Here is a 24809-nt window from a genome sequence, read left to right on the forward strand (position 1 = left end):
AATAATCCTAAATATACTAAATGAAAGAAAGTTTAAAAATGGGTTTAAAAGGAAAAAGTACATGCACTTTTTACACACAACACACCCCTGTTTCTCATCTGGCCTTCCCATCATACTTGAAGAATTGTTTTCTAGTTACATCATCAGGAAATAAAACACAAGGCAACAAGGCTTGATGTTCATACTTTTCTCAGAGGAGGCCAGCTAAGCTTGGGTGTTCCCCCCCCCAACCTCTGTAACTCAGAAAATAAAATAAAAATTAAACAAATCCAGTTGTGTTATGGGGGAAAAAACAAAAAAATTAAAATATTGCTCTGCTACCACTTCACTATCCTATTATGAGTAATGAGAATTAACTCCTCTAAACTTTTCAGTGCATTCATTTTGGCCACAAATCAATCTTGACACATGAAATGTTTCACAATTCAAAGTATTTCAAGCCAGAAAAACACACTCATGCATAAATATGCATGCACGCACGCACAAATACACATATTTGTAGTTCTGGTTATCACTAAAGTACACTAAATACAGAATGAGACTGCACAATATAGAGTTCCTTATAAGGTATTGCCATGACGTAATGCTTCATAGGCTTTGGGCAAGCAGAGAGTTTCTCTCTCATTGTTTCGTGTAACTGCTGGAATGCTCACATCCCTAATGCCTAAGAGAAACAAAATCTGAACACTACTGAGCAATAATTAAATCAAGAACTCTTCAGTGCATTTGCTTAAGGTAAGAGGGAGACTGTGGGAAGAAGTTTCTTTTAGCAGCCAATAGGCATTTTGCTTCAAAAAATCAGTTGGTTCACTTTATATTATTTTCACAGCACAGCTTGGACTTAATGCTGAGATCAATTATAATACCAAACAACTTTCCGGTTCTCCTCCTAAGCATAAAAAGTTATTTTCAAGACATAACTGAAGCATTAAATTAAGAAAAGGGGAGAGCTAGAAATTACACATAATTTCCAAGTGTGTGCTGGACAGAGTCATAACTGCATTTTAAACTGGGAGAAGACTGTGAGTTTGTAATTGTATGAAGAAAGTTGTAGCAGCTTTTTTTAATACATCATGTTATATGTTATAGGCATGTAGAAACACGTATTCACTAAGATGTATTGTGCTTTTGAGCAGCTTTAGAAGTTTTAAGTTTGGAAAATGTAAATTATAAATCAAAACAGTAGCATTGACAGTAAGATAATTATTACTGTTACCATTTTAATTCATTTTTAAAATCAATTATATATGCTTTAAGGATTTTTTAACCTTAGAAATGATTTTCAAGAAAGTTGTTTTATATTAGAAACTGTTTTTTCTCCTCTGTATAACATATGCTGTTGCAAGGTAATGATCAATGTAAACTACCTGGTACTAAGGACAGTCACAATACAAAACTATGTTTCCTATATCAGCAGTTACATATTCATGGTAAGATTAAGACTGAGGCAAACTAAATTAGATATGTAAAACACAAACACTTATTATTTGGAGTAAGGATGGAAATACATTTGAACATTTTATTTACATTTATTCAGATAATTCTTCCAATTCTATATTCATTAGCTATCTTACAATACACAAAATTTGTCAAACTATCTATACATGAAAATAGATCTCTTCAAATTACAATAACAACAATTGCTATGCCCACAAAGGTAATTAGATGTAAACAATGTTAATTTTAAGACTGAGTTGAATATTTTAGAAAACAGCAGTTAGCTTGCAGAATTTGTCAAGGACATGCTTACAATGGTATACATCTTTAAGAATATGTATACTGTTTGAAAATATTTTTGTTTTTATTAATAAATTGCATAATCTATTCTTAATAAAATGTTCTAAATCCTTGTCAGAGTGAAATTCTCATTCACTGCTATGATGACACCTTTATCTGGTAAACTAACCAAACATAAAGCAATAGTTTCTAAGATTTTAAACTAATTAATGATGAATAATAACCCTATTTCTTTTGGTCCTTTCAGGCTATTTTGTTGGAAGTTAGAGCAACTTACTTTACTGATTTTCAAAATAAACTAATTCAAATGAACTGGGATTTTAAAAGACTATTATTTTTAAGGAGCGTTTTTAAAGAATGTATCTACTATATTTTAGTTAGATTTGTAAAACCATGAAATATGCTGCCCCAAAATTTTGCATAATTAACAATTATTTTTAAAAATATATCCAACATTTTACTGTTTATTAATTTACCGAAATATTATTGGATTGAGAAAACAACATTCTCTGAAACAAAGATTATCAGGCTAAATAAAGCAAAAAAATATAACACTATCAAAAAGTTTGATTTGCTGAGAAAGCAAGTGAAATACAATCATTTTTTCCAGTCATCTGGTTTAAAAACTTTTGAAAACAGGAAATGGAAATAATTACAATATAATTTAAGCACTAATGGATAAACTGCATTTATTCTATTTAAAATCACTTTGTTTAATCACTACATCAACTAGAGGTTTATAGCACATATTATATGGTTAAAAATTTCCATTCAGATACCAAGGTTTTATTTGGTTCTCATCAGTTGTTTTTAGAATTTCACCAACAGATTGATTTTCAAAACTGCAAATCAAGTTTTCCTCAACTCAGTGCCATGCAGAAATGTAGGCCTACAGTTCTTACAATCAATTATGGCTAATATTTTGGTTGGAGATTGTAGGAAATACAGTCTAAAACAATTGAATAGCAGAAACGTGATAAAGTTTATTTTATTATTTTGATTAACAATAAATTATATTAGATGATATTAAAATATTAGATAAACTTAAGTATCTGAGTTCCATGAGAGATTTGCTTAATTCTCTCAAATCAGGGGGTTAAGTATTGCTTATCACAGCAGTTTTGTTTCTATACAATACAGCACAAAGCTGTATCTACATTACATTAATTCTCTTTCCAATTATTCTTGTTCAACATCCACAAAATCTTTGTAACTCTGCAACTCAGTTTTTATGGATTGCTATGTTTACAAGAGCTTGAAAGACAGAAGCTTGAAAGATTGTGGACAGGAATAGCAATGCTACAATTATATTAATATTACAGTAAATTGTGTGGATTTAAATGATATTGTCCATGAGATGAGGAACATTTCCATTTTGTAATACATATGAACAGTGCTACAACATAGCAACATGATAAATTATGCCAGTTGGTTTCACTTCCCATAGTTTTTTCAATTACATAAGTTTGGATATCACTTAATACTAAACAACAACATTGTTCCTTGGTGCTTCTTATACTGTATGCACTTCTCATTGAGGAAGACCGATTTGCCTCAGGTTGTAATAAATTTTATGATTTTTAATTCAAAAGCAAATCATGTATAATATGATGAAGTTTCATCTTGGGAAAGTGCCATGAATATATGCCATCAAGAGCTTTATAGGTTATCACCAGGACCCTGAACTGAACCTGCAACCCATGAACATAGGTGTAATATGATTTGATTGAGGCACGTACATAACTGCTTATGCAGTGTCATTTTGCACCAATTGAACATTCCAATACTTTTTAAAGGCAGTTTCAGTACAGCACATTGCAGTAATCCTTCTGAGAGATACCAAGGCATAAATGATTGCAAGTAGGATGTCCCAAACCAGGAACATCCTACTTGTGGTATACAATACATAATTGTGCAAAGACCCACCTTGCCAAAACGTCCTCCTCCTGTTCCTCAAACAGGAGCTGTAAGTCTATAAAGACCCCTAATAAATTCTGCCCATGCAGAACAAGAGATGGAAAGTCCCCAGAACCACAAACCCCAACACCTTAATCCATTCAGTCTTGCTTGGGTTGAACTGGAGCCATCTTCATCCAACTGATACAGACACTGATACAGGATTTTCAGAGCATTACATCATTGGCCAAAGTAGGGATGTAAAGTTGAGTATCATCAGCATACTGATGGTACATCAGCCTCTGCCTTTGGATAATAACTTCTCATTGCTTTCAATAAAAATAAAAACTTGGTCAAATAAATTATAAAACACTTACATTTAGCCCCTAACTTTTCTCCAAGGAATAAACATAACTTTCAAGATTTCCTTCCATGCTACCCCAGCAAATTTGTAAAATAAATTAAGAGAATATGCCTTCACCAGTATGGCCTAGTTTACATACTTACTGTATGTCTTCTCTAGTGTTTTCCATACCTCAAACTCTTCATCTCTTGGTCTATTATCTTAATAGGCATGGGGAGTCTATAGACCTCCAGATGTAATTGAGCTACATTTTCTAATCGGCATGGCCAATGGAGCAGGACTTGAGAACATCTGTGGGATTATAGGTTTTCCATACCCAATGAAAATCTGCTACCAATAGAGTTAGCAATAATTCCAAATACAGATAGGAATGTGAGCACACTTTCAAGGGTAGGAGTAAGGACCAATTTAGTAGTATTGAAGCAAAAATATTTAAAGTGCTGTTATCTGACCATGGAAATTAAACAGTTACACAGGAAAAGAGAATGGAAAAAGAAGGGGAGTTCCTGCTATTACGTGGCCATTTCAATATCTGAAGCTTGATCCTGTGGCCAGGGCTTCTAAAAAAAGTGGCCATAAAGTACAATTCTTGAAAATATTATTGTAAAATAATATTTTATTATCTGTAAATCCTGTGAGCAGCATGAGTTGTTAGAGTTGTTACTGAAGGAACTATGATGGTGCAGTGGTTAGAATGCAGTATTGCAGGCTGACTTCTGAGGTTGGTAAAATAAGGACCCAAATTGTTGGGGACAATATGCTGACTAACCACTTAGAGAGTGCTGTAAAGCAGTGGTCCCAAACCTTCGTGGTTTGGTGGCCTGGTGGGGAAGAGGGGAAACGGGCCTTAGCAGAATCTTCTGGGCTAGTTTAAACCTAAAGAAATGTTTAATACTAAACAATTCAGAAGCATATCAGTCAACCACTTATATAACAGAAATAGCTAAATGAGAGTAAGATCAATATAGATAACATGAAGTCAGTCTGTTCTCATGGAAAACGTTAAGTGGCAAGTTTAATTTTAGCACAAAGAAGGCAAAGATAGATGAATTAGAACTCAGGAGATCTTTCCTCATAGTCCTGTGCTCTCACCACCATCCCACATCTCTAGTGTCTAATCTTTCCATTTCCTCCTGTTACCCTTCCATCTGCACAACAGTAATTTCCTTGCTGATGTAAAAGTTAAGTGAGTTTCAGTTTTGACTATTCTAAATAAAATTACTTGTTGCTTTTCTGGCCTAGAATCAATCTGCCCATGAGAGAAAAAAAAGACAAGAATCTCATACATATTCCCAAGCAAGCTGAAGAGGAAATAAGACAGCACTTTTGTTCAACAGTTATCATTCACTCATTAACACATTGTAATAACAATTAGGACTCAAATTATGTCCAAACCATGATTTACAATAGTGGTAAATTAGTTTGTTTCTGATGTCTGTATGGATGGTATCAGACCAAAATTTACAAGCCATTTTGAGCTGATGTGAGAAGTCTTTAGTTTTGTCTGCAATCATTCTACCACTGTCCCTGTACAGAGCTGGATACCTATAGCAGCATTGTGTTGTTACTTGTGCAGTAGTGGTAGACTACTCATTCCAACCATATTGTAAATGTTTAACTATTCTGCCCATCTCAGTCTAGTGCAGATCTGCAATACCAAGACAGCAGAACAGGATAATGAAAAAGCAGTGAACATGAACTACTTAGCTCTGCTGAACAGATTGAAACAGTGCAAAGCTGAGATGACCGACCTCCCTTTTGTCTCAGCTACATTCAGAACTTCGACTGTTGTAAAAAAAAACAACACCCTGCTTGATTAAAAAAAGAATAGGCTATAGAAAGAAGTGCACAGGAGAGTTAATAGACACAATCCTACAGCCATATTTGTCCCTTTTGTGATGGTTGGTAGATGCTTTTCCTGGCATCTAAAGATGTGCAGTTGAGGTAAAACAGCACAGTCAGACGAATGAACTCTTCACTTTGTCATATGTTCCGTGTCCGTGAACAGCACTTACCAGTGAAACAGAACAGAGACAATATACATGAGATAGGGTTCAGCAATGGGGACATCCAATATTGCGCTAGTATACGTTTTTGCTAATGCAAACATGGATGAACAGAACCAACTTCGCATTGGAGAAGATTCCTAAAACTAGTCTCAACTATCAACGTATAGCCTAAATAAAGAGAAAAGTTTAGAGATACAAGAAAATGTCTGAAAGCTAAAGTTCCCTAAAAATATGCAAAATTAACATGTGGACAGGCATATAAATTGAACAAATAAATTTGGAGTTCTCTCAACTGATGATATTGGCATTTGAATTAGCCAAAGAGTCCATGACATGCTTGGACTTAACTAATATTATCAAGGGCATGACACTCTTGGGATGTTACACACTAGATCTGTTTTGTATTGGGGAAGATGTGACATGTTCTGAAAACGAAACACTGAACACTGAACTCCGCCCCTTGTCACTTACAGATTACGGTCTGATTGCTATAAAGCAATGATGGCAAACCTTTTAGAGACCGCGTGCCCAAACTACAACCCAAAACCCACTTCTGTATCATCAGGTGCCGGGTAGGTGTGGCCCATTGGGTGGGCTTTGCTGCGGTGGTAACAGCAGACTGGTTGGGAATTAAAAAGTTCAATCAATCAATTCAAACTTTGCGAGATTTTTTTTCCCCACGAGAAGTTGAATTTGATTGATTGAACCTTTTTTTTTTTGCACATGGCGGCAGAGGCCTTAAGCGAAAAGGTTTTATAAAACCCAGCTGAAGGCCTAGGGCGATGGCATGCATGCCCACAGAGAGGGCTCTGGGTGCCACCTGTGGCACGCGTGCCATAGGTTCGCCACCACGGCTAGAGTTTTAGTCCTATCTACATTGAGGATGGACCTATTAGATCAGTCTGCCCAAAGTACATAATAAATCCTGTGAATGTTCAGAAACACTTGAGGAATAACCTGATGAGATGGTGGGAAGTTTGTTTCAGACTCCATTTACCTAAAATAAGGTCTGGAGAAATAGACAGGATTGCACTGCTGTAACTTCCTGATTTATAGAGGAGTTCAATGAGATGCAAAGCAGACCAGACCTAATCACTAAAGTACTGCTAGCTTAAACCCTGTCTTGAGTATTACCAGAGCACACAAACTCACATTTGAGCATTCACATTGATATCTTGCCTTTATGGAATCTGCTAATTGTGATCCAGTGGCTCTTTGTAAGGCAATCTGCTCCCTGTTAGGGAAGTATGCTTACGGAGATTATCTAAAAGGCAATCTTTCAAATATTTCAGAAACTCTTGTTTCATTAGACAGTGTGGCAAATAGGAATAGTTATTAATCCAAAATCGGGGTTTTTGGTTCCCCTTACTATTTTGTACCTTTCCAAATCAAATAAAGGTACAGATGGTGGACTAGGATGTCTAATCAGCTGGAACCTGAGTATTTAAAAGAACTTTTTCACTACATCAGCAGGCCAGTTTCCTTAGATCTGGGCAGTATACAAAGATATGCTATTGTTCTACCATTAGTGAAAAACATTAAATGATAATGTAAGATATTCTCTGAAGAGAAGACAGTAATATGGAATATTCTCCGTCAAGACAGACTTTTTGACCAATGTAGAATATGTCTTTTAAAGCCCATTTGTTCCACTAGATATTTGTAAATGAAGTGGCCATTATATAGGTAGTCCTCATCTTATGACCATAATTGAGCCCAAAATTTCTGTTGCTAATTGAGACATTTGTTAAGCGAGTTTTTTTTAAAAAAATTCCATTTATATCCCGCCCTTCTCCGAAGACTCAGGGCGGCTTACAAGCGTTAGCAGTAGCCTTCATTCTATGTATACGCCTGATTATTAGGGCTTTCACACACACCCCAAGCGGCATTATTACAAAGTCAGCTTAATTGCCCCCAACAATCTGGGTCCTCATTTTACCTACCTCGGAAGGATGGAAGGCTGAGTCAACCTTGAGCCTGGTGGGATGCGAACCTGTTTTGTCCCATTTTATGACTTCCTTCCCACAACTGTTAAGTGAATTGCTGCAGTTGTTCAGTTAGCAATAGAGTTGTTAAAGGAATCTAGTTTTCCCATTAATTTTGCTCGCCAGAAGATCACAAAAGGTAATCACATGACTCTGGGACACTGAAACCATTATAAAATTTGAGTCAGTTGCTAAGCTTCTGAAATTTTACAAAGTGACCATGGGGCTGCTGCAACAGCCTTAAGTGTGGAAAAAAAAGTCATGAGTCACTTTTTTTTAGTGCCATTGTATCTTCGAACAGTCACTAAATGAACTGTTGTAGTCAAGGACTATCTGTATAACATTTGGTATGATGTCTCTATATGCTTGTTTTGATTTCCCTCCCCATATCTGCAATTAGATTTGTCTTATTGATGGCTATTTTATTTTGTTACCTTGCTGGGATAATTTTTTCTTAATAGGGTACTTCAAATATTTTAGCTATATAAATATAATGTGGTACAAAAATGAAATTTGAATGGGGATTCAAATACAGCTTTTTACTTATATTTTATTATAAGTAAAATTACTTATTATTTCCTAGCATTCAACCATTCTAAGGCTAGTATTTTTCTAATAGTTTTGAACACTTTTGTCAATGATAGAATACCATGTTAAATATTAAATCAAAATCACTAATTCTTCTAAGGAATGGCATTATCTCTTATTACATTTGAACATGCATGTTATAAGAACATCTAAGCTGAATGGGTAAAGAATAAGGCTTGACTGACCCTGTTTGGTTTAAGTTTTTCAAGTTAAGATTTGTGTTTCCTTTTAGCTTTTACAAGGACTAGAAGTATAACTTGCAGATATATTGAGATACTTATGCAATATAACCTAAATGAGGGTGTCAACCAATTTAAATGCTGTTGTATGTTCAGTACACAATTTGTCACGGTCTTTTTCTTGGGTTATTCATACGGAGAGAATTAGGAGGCAAGGATGTGACATCCAGAAGTTGCCACTAACTGTAGAAAGAAGGAAATGATAGATTTCTTCCAAAATGAAAGGGTGAAAATCATCATGCTTCCTTTTTCACTGTAATTTTTATTTCCTTTACTGGGAGAAAAAGGGAAGTTACTTGGCTCCCAATTTAATTCCAGCAAAAAGACTACAGTTTTAGCAGCACAAACCCAACAGTTCTAATTTCCATTGGGATATATTCTTCTTTGGATGAAAGAAGTTGAAAATGGTTGTCTACAAGTGTATATAAGGGAGACGTGGATGTGTGTGCATGTAAATAGATGTATCATCAAAAAGCTTTGTGCAAAACGCAGGACTTAAAGTTTTCTACCAAGTAACTTTTTTGATTGGACTGTTACATGCAATTTCAGAACTGAACTTAAGTAACTGGTTCCTAACAAATTAGTATAATTTATTAGAGTCTATGTTCTAATATGCAAAATTGACATGTGGTTTGTTTTCCCCCAGTCTTGTTGTAAGCTACTCTGGGTAGCTTACAACCTCAAAATAAAACAATAAATATATATATTAATACAGGTGAAACTCAAAAAATTAGAGTATCGTGCAAAAGTTCATTTATTTCAGTAATGCAGCTTAAAAGGGGAAACTAATATGTAGACTCATTACATGCAAAGCAAGATAGTTCAAACCGTGATTTGTCATAATTGTGATGATTATGGCGTACAGCTCATGAAAACCCCAAATCCACAATCTCAAAAAATTAGAATACTGTGAAAAGGTGCAATATTCTAGGCTCAAAGTGTCCCACTCCTAATCAGCTAATTAAGCCATAACACCTGCAAAGGGTTCCTGAGCCTTTAAATGGTCTCTCAGTCTGGTTCAGTAGGAATCACAATCATGGGGAAGACTGCTGACCTGACAGTTGTGCAGAAAACCATTGACACCCTCCATAAGGAGGGAAAGCCTCAAAAGGTAATTGCAAAAGAAGTTCCCAAAGTGCTGTATCAAAGCACATTAATAGAAAGTTATGTTGAAGGGAAAAGTGTGGAAGAAAAAGGTTCACAAGCAGCAGAGATGACCACAGCCTGGAGAGAATTGTCAGGAAAATGCCATTCAAAAGTGTTGGGGACTTTCACAAGGAGTGGACTGAGGCTGGAGTCAGTGCATCAAGAGCCACCACACACAGACGGATCCTGGACATGGGCTTCAAATGTTGTATTCCTCTTGTCAAGCTGCTCATGAACAACAAACATCAGAAGCGTCTTACCTGGGCTAAAGAAAAACAGACCTGGTCTGTTGCTCAGTGGTCCAAAGTCTAACTTTTGCATCTCATTTGGAAACCAAGGACCCAGAGTCTGGAGGAAGAATGGAGAGGCACACACTGCAAGATGCTTGAAATCCAGTGTGAAGTTTCCACAGTCTGTGTTGATTTGGGGAGCCATGTCATCTGCAGGTGTTGGTCCACTGTGCTTCATTAAGTCCAGGGTCAATGCAGCCGTCTACCACAAGACTTTGGAGCACTTCATGCTTCCTTCCACAGACGAGCTTTATAGGGATGCTGACTTCATTTTCCAGCAGGACCTGGCACCTGGCCACACTGCCAAAAGCACCAAAATCTGGTTCAATGACCATGGGATTACTGTGCTTGATTGGCCAGCAAACGCGCCTGACCTGAACCCCATAGAGAATCTATGGGCCATTGCCAAGAGAAAGATGAGAGACATGAGACCGAACAATGCAGAAGAACTGAAGGCCGCTATTGAAGCATCCTGGTCTTCCATAACACCTCAGCAGTGCCACAGGCTGATAGCTTCCACGCCACGCCGCATTGAGGCAGTAATTGCTGCAAAAGGGGCCCAAACCAAGTACTGAGTACATATGCATGCTTATACTTATACAGAGGTCCGATATTGTACTATGTACACTCCTTGTTTTATTGATTGCATGTAATATTCTAATCTTCTGAGATTGTGGATTTGGGGTTTTCATGAGCTGTACGCCATAATCAACACAATTATGACAAATCACGGCTTGAACTATCTTGCTTTGCATGTAATGAGTCTATCTTATGTATTAGTTTCCCCTTTTAAGTTGCTTTACTGAAATAAATGAACTTTTGCACAATATTCTAATTTTTCGAGTTTCACCTGTATATAAAATCACAATTAAAATATAGATTATAACTAAAACTAAAAGATGGGAAGGAAAGGAACAGGATGTAAAGGGGGGGGGAAGCTGCTATTAGTCAATCAACCACCTCCAGGGTGGTACTCCTCCATTAGGACTCCAACCCAACTGGCAAAGCCAGGTCTTCAGGCTTTTGTAGAAGATCAGGAGGGTGGGAACCAATCACACCTCAGGGGAAGATGTTTCAAAGGGCCATGGCCACAGCAGAGAAGGCTCTTCTCCTGGACCTTACAAGCCAGAATTCGTTGACTGACGGGAACTGCAACATACCTTCCTCTGCTGGCACAGGTGAGGCGGGCTTGTCCCATAAGAGCACACACACATATAAGAACGTGTGTAAGTATATAGGTATATATACACACACATTGTATTATATATAATATATAAATTATAAACTTTGTCTCTTGAGTAACACTATCATCATTTCATTCTTTTTCTCTTAGTAGTAAAGTCTGCTATTCTGCTGATTTTAAATATTTTCTTTGAATCTGCCCATTTTACATTTTTTGTTTTTTTCTTGTGTGTTTTGACTTTCTTTCCTTATTCAATTGTCTACTGCCTTTAGTTTACTATCTCATGCTTGCTTATGCCAGTTGTCAGGTATTCTATATGTTTAATTTTAGTCCCTACCAAATAAACAACTATTCAGTTTGGTTTTATGAGCAACTGAATATTCTACACTATTGGTGTCAAACTCGATCATGTCACGTGATGTATCATGACGTATCGTGACTTTTTTGCCTTTGTGGAGCTGGGTGGGTATGGCCTTCATGTGACGCATCCAGCTAGCGGGCCGGCAGTTTGACACCCTGTTCTACACCATCAAGAAAATCATCAATCAGAGGTGGAGGATTTAAAACTAAAAATGTAATACAATGTGTATAACCAGAAAGACCTATGAATAACTTTTGTTGAGAAATTCAATAATTTTTTAGTCTTGGTTCTGCTTTAAGTTGCCAACCTATGTTTAAAGAATATTTTGAACCTTTCATTCATCCATTGTAAATTTAGTTTACATTTGAATAATATAATTAAAAATATAGTGTAAAGGCAGGATAAAAATATTTTAAATTGCATAGAATTTACGTTGAGTTTGTCAGCTGGAAAACTGACAGCCTGGGTTTGAGACCCAAATGCTATGCAATAGGGTGAATTCCTGGTACTTGCCCAGCTAGCAGTTCGAAAGCATGCATATGTAAGTAGATAAATAGGTACCACTTCAGTGAAAAATTAATAGTGTTCTGTGCACCTCGGCATATAGTCATGGCCACAGGACCACAGAAGCTTCTTCAGACAATGTTGGCTCCCTCAACTAAGAAATGGATATGAGCACTGCTCCCTAGAGTCAACTGGAGAAGAGAAATGTTTACCTTTTTACAGTATTTATATTATAATGTATTTATATATAAAAATGCATGCAGTTTATTCAAATAAAAAATCATAAATTCAAAAAACTTATTAACTTATTAACACCGTCAGTACCACAATTATTCTTGCTGTTATCATTTTAACTGTGACCCGATGGGTCATCATTTCAGAAATATTTCTTTACTAGATTCCTTCAACAATGGTAGAGCTTCTTATGTAGTTGAAAACTTCATAAAAATTCAGGGAAATATTCAAAGATGTGTCTGCCTTGAAAGTAGCCCATGCTGTATAGTACAATCAAGCATCATGACCTGATCATAGGAATACACATTTGCATTAAAACCTTTATGGTAATTTTTATGCCATCAATTTTTATACAATTTGCCAAACTTCAAATACTTGAGTTATGCATCCTGGATTTTGGATGCATTTTGTATCTTAGCGCACCTGAGCTAATTTTTAAGCTTCCTTTAAAAATTGTTGCTCCATGATGCACTGTTTCATCCAGTTAAAGATTACAGACATAAGAGTTTTAGTAATATATTAGATGTCAATAATAACATACAATATTATGCTTATACATTATATTTCATAGAGAAAGAACATTTTTCTTTCTTTCATAGTACTAGCTACTGAATTAAACTGAATCATCTATGCTTCCTTTACAAAGTGATTTTACATAAGCTCCTTTCTTTCTAAAACAGATGTATTTCAGGGATACAAGAGTAGCTACTTATTCCCACCAGATTTTAATTCCATCATCTTTTTTCTTAACTAAGAAGGAAAATGTTTCCAACATGTTAAGACCCTCCCTGTTTTTAGTCCTGAATGAATTTTCTTTTGAAATAAGTAGGATGGCAAAATTCTTCCAGGAATACTCCCAATTTTATACCAAAATTAAAACTACAGATGTTGAGCTAGTTTTTTAAAAACATAAACAATGTACAATATGTTAGGACTTCCACTTGAGTACATTTATTTGGGTTACTTATCAATTCCACTGTTTTTATGAAAAGCATGTGGACATTACATATTTTCATCAGTTTAGTGGAAAAAAATATTGTCTTCACAAACAAGTATGAGTGCCTTTTATTGTCCAAACCACCTGTTTCTTGCTTACCTATGACTCACTGATTTCTTGGCCATAGAGATATTTCTTTATAATTAAGTATTTATAACAAGCTCCAAATGATCCATAAAAACATTCTGTGTCTGTTCATGCGTAAACCTGTGCCTATGCATACGTGTATGTGTGTTTAAATCAAGAGAAAAGAAAAAGCAACAGTTTAGCAGTATTTTCACATTTATTAAGACAAAAACTGTAAAACAATATAATATGATTCAGTGGCCCATTTTATTAAGATTCATGAAGGTCCCAATCAGTTATCTATCACAAAAGGCAGTTAAGTGATATTAATACATTCTTCATCCCAAAGCTCTATCTGAATGATAAAATGTAGAAATCAAGATGATCCATGCCATCTGACACTACCTGGAGCTCCTATTTAATGCCACTTTAAAATATTTTAATAGTAGTTTCAAGGCACAACAGCAAGAAATTAATTATTATGTAGGTAAAGGAACAGATTACAAAATATGGATCTTTTAGTGGAAGATGAATGCAGTAAAAAAAATTGTTTTCGTGTTTAGAAAAAGCTACCTAACTGCTATAAAACTAATATATACATTTCTGAAATTTTCAAAAGAAAATATGACAAACATTTATCCTTCAAATTGAGATTGGTTTCTGAAGGCATCATGAAAACATCTGTATAGCTTTCTTGGTAGTGATATAAAATGGTTTGCAATCCTTCTGCTGGATATTTTTCTTTCCCGGTGTAGCACACAATTCTCTATTAATATTCTAAGTATTTTTACAACTGTTTCATTTTTTTTTCAGATTAAAAAAGCTCCTTGAACAAGATGCAGTTTATCAAGCAAAAAGAGAAAAGGAAAACTGCAAGAAAATAAACAAACTGAAGGAGGAGCTAACAAAACTGAGAACATTCACTTTAATCGTGGTGGATGAACAACAACGATTAACAGAAGAGCTGAGTCAGCAAACTCAACAAATTCAAGATTTAACCACCTCTACAGAACAAGCACATGAAAAACTCTCCATTGCAGAATCAAAAGCCCACGAAGAGGAGCAGAAAGCTCTCAGGTTGAAAGCAGAACTTCAAACACAAATTAGAAAGGTTTCCCAAGAACAGGAAGCTACAATGGCCAAATTAACCAATGAAGAGAGCCAAAATCGTCAGCTCCGCTTAAAATTAACAGTTCTTAGTCGACAGGTTGATGAACTTGAAGAAACTAACCAATCCTTAAGAAAGGCAGAAGAAGAACTGCAAGATCTAAGAGAGAAAATCAACAGAGGGGAATGTGGAAACTCTACCCTTATGTCTGAAGTGGAGGTGCTCCGGAAAAGAGTCCTAGAGATGGAAGGAAAAGATGAGGAACTCATAAAATTGGAAGAGCAATGCCGAGAGCTTCATAAGAAACTAGAAAAAGAAACAACACAAAGTAAAAATTTTAAAGTAGAAGTTGATAGACTCAACAAGAGAATTATGGAGCTTGAGAAACTGGAGGACGCTTTCACCAAGAGCAAGCAGGAATGTTCCTCTTTAAGATGTAACCTAGAAAAAGAAAAAACATTAACGAAGCAGCTGTCAGTGGATCTCGATGGCCTAAAAGGTCGCATAGGAGAGCTTGAAACGACTGAGAATAAATTAGAAAAAACAGAGTTCATGCTTAAGGAAGATCTGTCTAAACTGAAATCATTAACTGTAATGCTTGTAGACGAGAGGAAAACAATGAATGAAAAAATAAAACAAATGGAAGAAAAGGTACAGACTGCAAATTTACAGCTGCAGTTGGAACAAAAAAAAGTTATGTCAGTTACAGAAAAACTGATTGAAGAGAGTAAGAAAGCATTAAAATTTAAAAATGATGCTGAAGAAAAAATGTCCAACCTTACAAGGGAGAGAGATGAATTGAAAAACAAACTGAAGACAGAGGAAGAGAAGGGAAACGATCTTTCCTCTAAGATGAATTTGCTAAGAAAAAAGCTTCAGTCCTTAGAAGCTATAGAAAAAGAATTTCTTAAAAATAAACTTAAAGAGACATCAAAACTGAACCCAACTTTCCAGCAAGAAAACAACAAGATTAAAGAACTAATTCAGGAAATTGAGAAGCTAAAACATAAACTTAAAGAAATGAAGGCCATAGAAGATGATCTCATGAAAACTGAAGACGAATTTGAATCTTTAGAACGCAGATATGTAAATGAACAAGACAAAGCCAGATTTTTATCAGAAGAACTTGAGATAGTAAAGAGAGAACTGGCACGGTATAAGTTAGCAGAAAAAACAGAATGCAACCATGAGCAGAGATTATTCAGAAAACTTAAGGAAGAAACAGCCAAGTCAGGTCATCTTTCAAGAGAAGTAGATGCACTGAAGGAGAAAATTCATGAATATATGGCAACAGAAGATTTAATATGTCATTTAAGAGAAGACCAGAGAGTCTTGCAAAAGAAACTTACTCATCAAGAAAATAAAAACAAAGAATTAGGCAGAGAAATGGAAACTCTTAACGAAGAACTGGAGAGGTATAGGCGTTTCAGTAAGAGCCTGAGACCAAGTCTCAATGGAAGGAGAATCTCTGACTTACAAGTTGCCTCCAAGGAAGTACAAACAGAACCAGCTGATAATGAACCACCTGATTACAAGAGTCTAGTTCCTTTGGAACGGGCTGTCATAAATGGACATTTATATGAAGACAGCGATAATGAAGATGATGATAATGACGATGAACCAATGATATCTTTCAAATACAATAGTTCCATTGCAAATGTAGCAAATAACAGCAAACTTTGGATCCCATGGATGAAGTCCAAAGAAAGCCACATTCAAAATGGAAGAATTTATGCTAAGCAGAATGGGAATTGTATTCAGCCTGGAAATTTAGTTTTAAGCCACACACCAGGCCAGCCTCTTCATATAAAGGTTACTCCAGACCATGAGCAAAATACAGCCATGCTTGAAATAACAAGCCCAACTTCAGGGAATTCTCACTCTTTTACTAGTACAGCTGTGATACCCAATTGTGGCACATCAAAGCAAAGGATAACTATAATTCAAAATGAGTCTTTAACTCCTATAAAATCTAAAGTTCCTGATGTCTACCCAGCTCAAGATCGAACGATGGCACCTCTTACTATGACCACTTTTGCTAGATCTGAAGCCCCTGAATCATGTGGTTCTATATTATCTGAAAGAACAAGGTCTCCTTTGGCTTTGACAAGTGGAAGTTCCCCAGAGCAGTTACTTTCACCAGTGTCCTTGGAAATGGCTGACAAGCACACTGTCTTCAAAGTATCGCCCGAAAGGCAACCATCTGTGCAGTTTCAAAGATCCAACAGTTCTAATTCTAATGTAATAACTACTGAAGATAATAAAATACACATTCATTTAGGAAATCCTTATGCACAAACTATTTCTAATTCTATAAAAAACAATAATCCTTGCACTCCTGTGCAAGATAACAGAACTCCAAATGGAACACCAAATAAATCTGTCAACAAAATCACCAGCAGCATCACTATTACACCAACTGCAACAAGTCTCCCCCGACAGTCACAAATTACAGTAAGTAGTGTCTACCGCTGACTTTTCCTAATTCTGCTGACTTACATATCACTATTGCGGATGTATGCTTTCCTTCCCAGGAAGACTATTTTTGGGACAACCTTAATGAGAAATTGGGGCAAATTCTTTGCACGTGTCAATAACAGGATACAAAACTAAGTTGCTGGCTGGTCTCTTTAATCACATGAATTGTGCACTTACTATATTATTATCTGTTCAGTTAAGTATCTTCTGTTAGATACCTAGATGTGTACCTGTATAAATGCAAGTTCATGTATTTATATTGTTACTATTACCATTAGATTATCTTGCAATTATTTCACTGACAAAGTTTAACATAAAAGTCAATATTTTTCTTACCTGCAGAAATAATTTTATTTTTATTCTTGTATGCGTGTATTATTTCAAGTAAACCATGCATATTTATTTTTAGTCTTTAGTCACATCTGTTAATCTTTAACCAGATATTAATCTTTAGTCAGTCTGTTAATTTTTTTACTTGGCTGGATTTGCTGTGGGTTTACATATAAATACTTTCAGATTGAGCATTATATAAAATTGTATGTATTTTAAATGATGGTAATGAACTTAAATGAGACTCCAGAACAGTGTACTAGTTAAGAGAATAACCTGAGAGCCAGTTGGTTGCTTAGGTATAATTTGAACAAACTGATAATTATCTAGTTTAAGCAACCTTTCCTAGCCCAGTGCCCATAGATAAGTAAAAACTGTAAGTCCCATAACTTCCATACAACATACCCAAAATTGGCCTGAAATGTCTATACGGCAACAAGTTTTGGAAGATCGGAGTAGAACAATATCTTAGTGATTTAAAAAAAACAGCCTTCAGTTTTAAAGATTTTATATATGAAATGTTTTCCGTAACTGGGAGGAGAAAAACCCCCACCAAAACAAAATTAGCAAAATACTTTTGAAAGATCAATGTTTCTCCTGCTTATTTTTCCTTAAACATAAATTAAGATATGGTACCCAAGTTGTTTAAAGACAGTAATTTCTTTTACCCCATATTTCTAAGAATATAGGAAACTATCTCAGATGTGATTATTTATTTATCTAGGCCAGTATTCTCTACACCAGACTTTCCCAATCTAATGTTCTCCAGATGTGTTGGAAATCAACTTTCATTTTCCCTCCTATCATGGCTATCACCCCTGCTTGATGTGAAGTCAAGGAGATGATATCATTCGCTTGGGGAGGCTGCTCTCTAAAGTCTCAGGCAAAGAGCCATCCAATCATATTGTATTTGATTTTTTTAACTGGAGATGCTAAGTACTGACCTCTACCTATGAACTCTGCTGCAGAGCTCTGGTCCCATATTCACTTTGTTAGCAACCCGAATTCTCAAAGATATAAATTGACTCCAAAGACCTTAGACCTTAGAGCCTTGGTGGAGCAGTGGGCTAATGCCTCCTTAAGTAACACCAGCTGCCTGCAATTAGTGCAGGTTTGCATCCCACCAGGCTCAAGGTTGACTCAGCCTTCCATCCTTCCGAGGTAGGTAAAATGAGGACCCAGATTGTTGGGGGCAATAAGCTGACTTTTTAATAATGCCGCTTGGGGGGGGGGGCGAAAGCCCTAATAAGCAGGCATATACATAGAATGAAGGCTATTGCTAAGCACATTGGTTTGTGCTTTAAATTGGAAGCCACCCTGAGTCTTTGGAGAAGGGCGGGATATAAATGGGATTAAAATAAAAATTAAAAAATGAGATGACAATTCTAAAAAGCAGGCATGTCAAACTCGCGACATCACGTGATGTCGCGCGACGTATCGGAACTTTTTCCCATTGCCGAAAATGGGATGGGCGCGGTTTCTCCGTGACACTCCGGCCCGCGGGCCGGCAGTTTGACACCCCTGCTAAAAAGAAAAAAAAGTGATATTTTGTCATCTTTATAAAAAAATCCACAAGAGTTTTTAAAATAAGCATTCTCAAGTAAATAGAGGATGCACTCTGTCCTCTCAGAGTACAGAACATCCCAGCCAAATGAAGTTTTGTGACTTAAAATGGGTAATGATGAAGAGCATATGAATTCCAGGATCACAAGTACTGCACTTGTGTTCATTTCCGGGATTCCCAGAAGCATCCAGCTGACTGCTTTAGAAACAAAATATACACCAAGAAGATCTTGAATGTGATTCAGCACAGCTGGAACTGTAAATTCTGTGGGTTCTTTGGTGCTCTGTGAGCTTGACTGTTTTCTTTCCGATGTTTCATTACTAAACTAGGTAGCAGACTGAGGATGTTACCTAGTTGGGTAATGAAATGTCTGAAGCCCTGAGCTACAAATATTCTCTTCTATTGATTCAACTCTTGGTTTTTAGTTTTTGTTTTGGAAAAAAAAAACCATTCCATATCTTGACTAATTGCTCAAATGAATACAAACAACCCTGAACACATAAACCAACTGAAAGTGTAGGGACAAATACAGAAAAGAGGACAGAAATATTAAGGCTATCCTGGGCTTAAGCTCTGGTTTCAAAAAGATATTCTATGAAATGTGAACATAACTTGTCTGCCACTCTTTAAAGCGCCAATATCTTTGCACAGGATCATGTGCAGTAAGGGAAAAAATGATTTAATCCCCTGCTGATTTTGTATGTTTGCCCACTGACAAAGAAATGGTCAGTCTATAATTTTAATGGTAGGTTTATTTTAACAGTGAGAGACAGAATAACAGCAAAAAGAAAAAAATCCAGAAACAATAGCCAGGGGGCATATCAAGAAGCAAAAGATGTGAGCATTTTTAAAAAACTAGAATAGGTAGGTAGTTTTAATAAAACAGGAAATAACCTACAGACAATTAATCAGTGGAATGACTTGCCTCCAGAAGTTGTGAGTGCTCCAACACTAGAGAATTTTAAGAAGAGATTTGACAACCATTTGTTTGAAATGGTATACATTTTCCTGCTTGAGCAGTGGTTTGGACTAGAAGACCTCCAAGGTCCTTCCAACTCTATTATTCTGTTAACTTAAAAGAAAAGGAGCAAATATTAGGGATGTAAGACAAACAATATTTCCTTGGTACTATAGTTTGGGAACAGATAACTCTTAAGATGTTGCTAGGAATCTCTCTTCTGAAGCAGCAAGGGAGAAATCAGCTACAGTTGATTCTTGATTAGTATTAGTACTGATTAATATTCACAAGAATACTAAACAAACATCAACAATAGTCAAACAATATAAAACAATTACAACTATTCATTTCAGTTGATCTGAATCTTCAATTTGGTCATTTATTTATAAATTGATTTATCAAATTAATTTATATTTCCACCTTTTTCTTTTACAATTCCAGGTAGCTGACACATGATTAAAAAAACAGTATAAACAGCAAATGAATAAGAGAAAATAGTACAAATAGAAGTAGCACTTGAAGCCCCCACAGCCTAGCTCCAACCACACAAATAACACATAAAATAGGCTCACCTGCCATCCATACCCAGAGGAACAGGTCATATAATGGGCAAAACTCACTTAACTGTCTGGCTTAGCAATGGAACCTTTGGACTAAATTGTGGTTGTAAGTCATAAGACTTAATATTAAATCAGTACTGCTAGTATTCTAGCCTCTGCATATGTAGTAATTCACAAAGATTTACTCAAGATCAGCTCTTATGTAAAATTTATTTAAATGAATAGAGAAAAATGATCACAGTTAGAAAACATTTAAGATCTTTATTTCTACTCAAAATGCCAATTCTGTACCAAATACCATATGAAAAACTATCATAATATTACTGTAATCGGCTGGCAACAGAAGATGCCAATTGCCTCTAAGATTCTTCTACTTTTAACTTAAATACAGGGTTTCTCCCTAAATGATTCAAATGGTAACCACATCCTATGAAATTAAGCAATTCTATTCTGAACCCACAGTAAATTAAACATCCTATAATATAAGATTTAGAAATCCTTGAATCATCAATTACATCATAAAGGCAAATGGCAAGGTATAAAAAACAAGCATTTACCCATTCTTTAAAGATTCATTTAAAAGTGTATGTGTATAAAACTGAATATGCGTCTGTGTGCGTGTCTGAAAACAGCAAAATTAAAGAAAATTTGGGTCATACTATAAGCCATCCATACAAGTATTATTTTTCTGGCTGAGTTGAAAATTAGGGTTTTTTTTTCCAACAGAGGCTAACCAGATCTTATTGACATACACAATTAGGGAAAAAGAAAGAAATTGTCTGCAACTATTCCCTACATTTGACAATCCATAGCTACAGTATTTGGGCAAAAGAGGTCTTAGAAGTAGCAAGGAACATGTAAGAGCAGGCAGCAGTAGCTTTCTGAACTTCCTTCCTCTGGCATACCACTTCCCAGGCTTCAAATTACCGGTATCTCTTCAAGCTGCGCTCAGTGAATGGAAGGCGTTTAAAGTCCCATTTACCCAAGTAGCATAAGTTGCCATGCTTATGTAGCCTGAAGGTATAAGGAAGAGAATGAATTAGCTTTATTATTTTTTCCCATTTAAAATAATCCCTCTAGAACACCAAAAACATCAATTACGTTCAAAAACTTTTAAACAGAAATAACTGAATTGGTGTTTAACATTGCTATGCTGTGCAAGCAGGTTATACTTTAACAATGCAAGTAATTCTCAACTTACAACCACAGCTGGAACCAGAATTTTCATCACTAAGCAAGATGTTTGTTAAGTGGGTCATGTCTGATTTTACAACCATTTTGCTATCGTTAAGCAAACCACTGCAGTTAAATGAATAGTGAAGTTGTTAATTCAGGGGTGTCAAACTCAATTTCATTGAGGGCCGCATCAGCATTGCAGTTGCCCTCAGGGGGCCGGGTGGGTATGGCCAGGGTAGGCGTGGCCTGCTGGGTGGGCGTGGCTAGAATGCGTATGGCCTGCTGGGTGGGCGTGGCCAGCTCTACATCGTTCGCATCAAGGGTGCCTATGGGGGCCTGGGCAGGAGTGGGACAGATCTGAGGGTCTCTGGCAGGAGGAGGGTCTCTGGGCCAAGGCCAAGGCAGTGGGGGCCGTTCCCTCACTGTTTCCAGGATGGCTTCACGGGCCGCATGAAACCACTTCGCGGGCCTGATCCGGCCCCCGGGCCTTGTGTTTGACACGTCTGTGTTAATTGAATCCAACTTCCTCCATTGACTTTGCTTGTCAGAACCCAGCTGGAAGTTTGCAAATAAGTGATCACTTGACCCGAGACGCTGCAATTGTCCTGAATGCATGGCCTGAACTTTGATGACATGACCATGGGGAGGTTGCAGGACTTGTAAGGGCAAGGACTGGTTGTAAGTCACTATTTTCAGTGCCACTATAACTTAGAAGAGTCTTTAAACTAATGTCTCAAGTTGAGGACAACCTGTACAGTATATAAACAACATTTTCTATAACTATGAAATTTAACATTTATTTTCTAAGTTTAACTTATATTGTGTATCAGTATCTTGAGATGAGCCATTCTCCAAATAATAAGAGAAATATTTAGAGAATACATATGTAATTTTGCAGTGAAATATACTTAAGGGATTATGAAATACTTTTATCATATACAATAACTTTGATGCGTGTCTCCCTTACATTTTATAGTTATACAATGGATGGCTCTCTTTGCCATCTTTACAGTTCTTCTTTTTAAATATATTTCTATTTCCTTTAACATTGTTATTTAGCATTTTATATTAGTTTTTCTCATCAGAGGACTAATCAAATGCATTAATATAAGTTTGTGTTTGGCCCATTTATGTATAATATTCCACTGACATAAAATAGTTCCCAAATATTTTACTTGTAATACTTGTAATAGCAAGTATTACAAACCCAGAATAGAGGCTTTGATGCATGAAAGGAAGATTCATCAAGATTCATCTCTGGAACTGTAGAGCATAAGGAAGATGATCTTGAAAGAAATTCTGCAGGCAAGGACCATTATGTAAACAAAGTGGGCTGAAACATTCCTTAAGGCCTGGCAAACAACGTAGTATTTGGAAGAGTCCCAGGCAGGACCCTTCCTGGTTCAGTGAGATATAAGGAGATGTAATGCACAGGCTTGCGTGATTCTGTTATTATAGCCTATTTAAAAGAAGTATAGTCTTCCTATGGAACTAATTTCCTGATCTGGTCTACCGTAAAAGCAGCCAGGAAGTATCAATTTGCAATTTCAAAATGTTGCACTGTTCCTGAAGACAGAAGTGGGCAACTATGACATCTACTTATCACTTTTATAGCTCCTGGCATTCTTCAGGATTGTCCTACTGATATTCAGAAGTATAATTACAATTTTCTGTGATACACTGTAGTGCAATGAAATAATAGCCAAGCTAGGTCTTCTAGCTTAACAGGATGGCTTTGTCTAAAACCAACACTATCCCAAATAGACTCCCAGCAATTAGAGAACATCTGTGGCTTTGTAGACAACAACAACAAAAAAGACAACAACAAAAGGGCAAAATAAAAGGCAAATCTATACGCACTTAAAAATAAACTAATGAAAGTTAGCAATAGCACTTACTTATAGAACGCTTCACAGTGCTTTACACAGTGCTCTCTAAGCATTTTACAGGATCAGCATATTGCCCCCAAGAATCTGCCTCCTCATTTTACCAACCTCGAAAGGGTGGAAGGTGAGTCAACCTTGAGCCGGTAAGGATCAAACTCTTGCAAGTGAGCTGAATTAGCCTGCAATACAGTCTAACCTCTGCGTCACCACGGCTCCTTCACAAAAGTTACTTTATGGCAGACATGTCAAACACAAGGCCCGGGGGCCAGATCCGGCCCATGAAGTGGTTTCATGTGACCCATGAAGCCATCCTGGAAACAGTGAGGGAACGGCCCCCACTGCCTTGGCCCTGGCCCAGAGACCCTCCTTCTGCCAGAGACCCTCAGATCTGTCCCACTCCTGCCCAGGCCCCCATAGGCACCCTTGATGCGAACGATGTAGAGCTGGCCACGCCCACCCACTAGGCCATATGCACTCTAGCCACGCCCACCCAGTAGGCCACACCCACCCTGGCCATACCCACCCGGCCCCCTGAGGGCAACCGCAATGCTGATGTGGCCCTCAATGAAATTGAGTTTGACACCCCTGCTTTATGGCATACATTATAACCAGTTACAGTAGTTGTGGGGTTACAGTATGTGGCAGAATTATTGCAGGATTATTCAGAAATCCCCTATATACAACAGAGCTCTCTCCTCTATGTTCAGAACTCATGAAGCATCTACAGATGGCTTGCAACCCATCTATCTATGTTACCTGATATTTAAAAGATATTAAAAGTCAAAGTCACAAGTTAACAAAAGCAAACCAGTGGCTGAAAGAACTCTATTTAGTGTTCAATTGCAGCTGCTCTAAACTGATTAATTTCACAGAAAAGCTCATTTTATTGCAACAGCCAATATTTCACACAGCAAAGAAAGCTGTTTTTAACCTAGTCATATTATTTCTTCCTCTATATAGAATTATTTGAAGTTCACATAGCATGCTAAATATTGTCTTGTTTAAACCACACAGTGGCTTTGTGTAATAAATAAATCTAATTCATTATCTACTCTGACCCATAGTAGCTCTCCAAATTATAGGTTTAATATATGATTTCACATCCTTGCACATTTTCTTAAGTGGGGAACACAGAGACTGAATTTTTTTG

General features: G+C 36.5%; 2 protein-coding genes across 4 annotated transcripts in view; one reads left to right on the forward strand and one right to left on the reverse strand.

Annotated features, from left to right (window-relative positions):
- CMSS1 (cms1 ribosomal small subunit homolog) overlaps window positions 1-24809 on the reverse strand; it is a 171859-nt gene that overhangs the window by 136801 nt on the left and 10249 nt on the right. The gene's annotated exons all lie outside the window — the stretch shown is intronic.
- LOC310639953 (filamin A-interacting protein 1-like) overlaps window positions 641-24809 on the forward strand; it is a 31864-nt gene continuing 7695 nt past the window's right edge. The window contains exons 1-2 of the mRNA XM_083361967.1: window positions 641-735; window positions 14413-17161. Coding sequence (XP_083218093.1) covers window positions 14735-17161 — 2427 coding nt within the window. The 5' untranslated portion in view covers window positions 641-735; window positions 14413-14734. The remainder of the gene's footprint in view (window positions 736-14412; window positions 17162-24809) is intronic.

The sequence above is a fragment of the Vipera ursinii genome (assembly GCF_947247035.1).
Source record: "Vipera ursinii genome assembly, chromosome: 4".
NCBI classification, from domain to species: Eukaryota; Metazoa; Chordata; class Lepidosauria; order Squamata; family Viperidae; genus Vipera; species Vipera ursinii.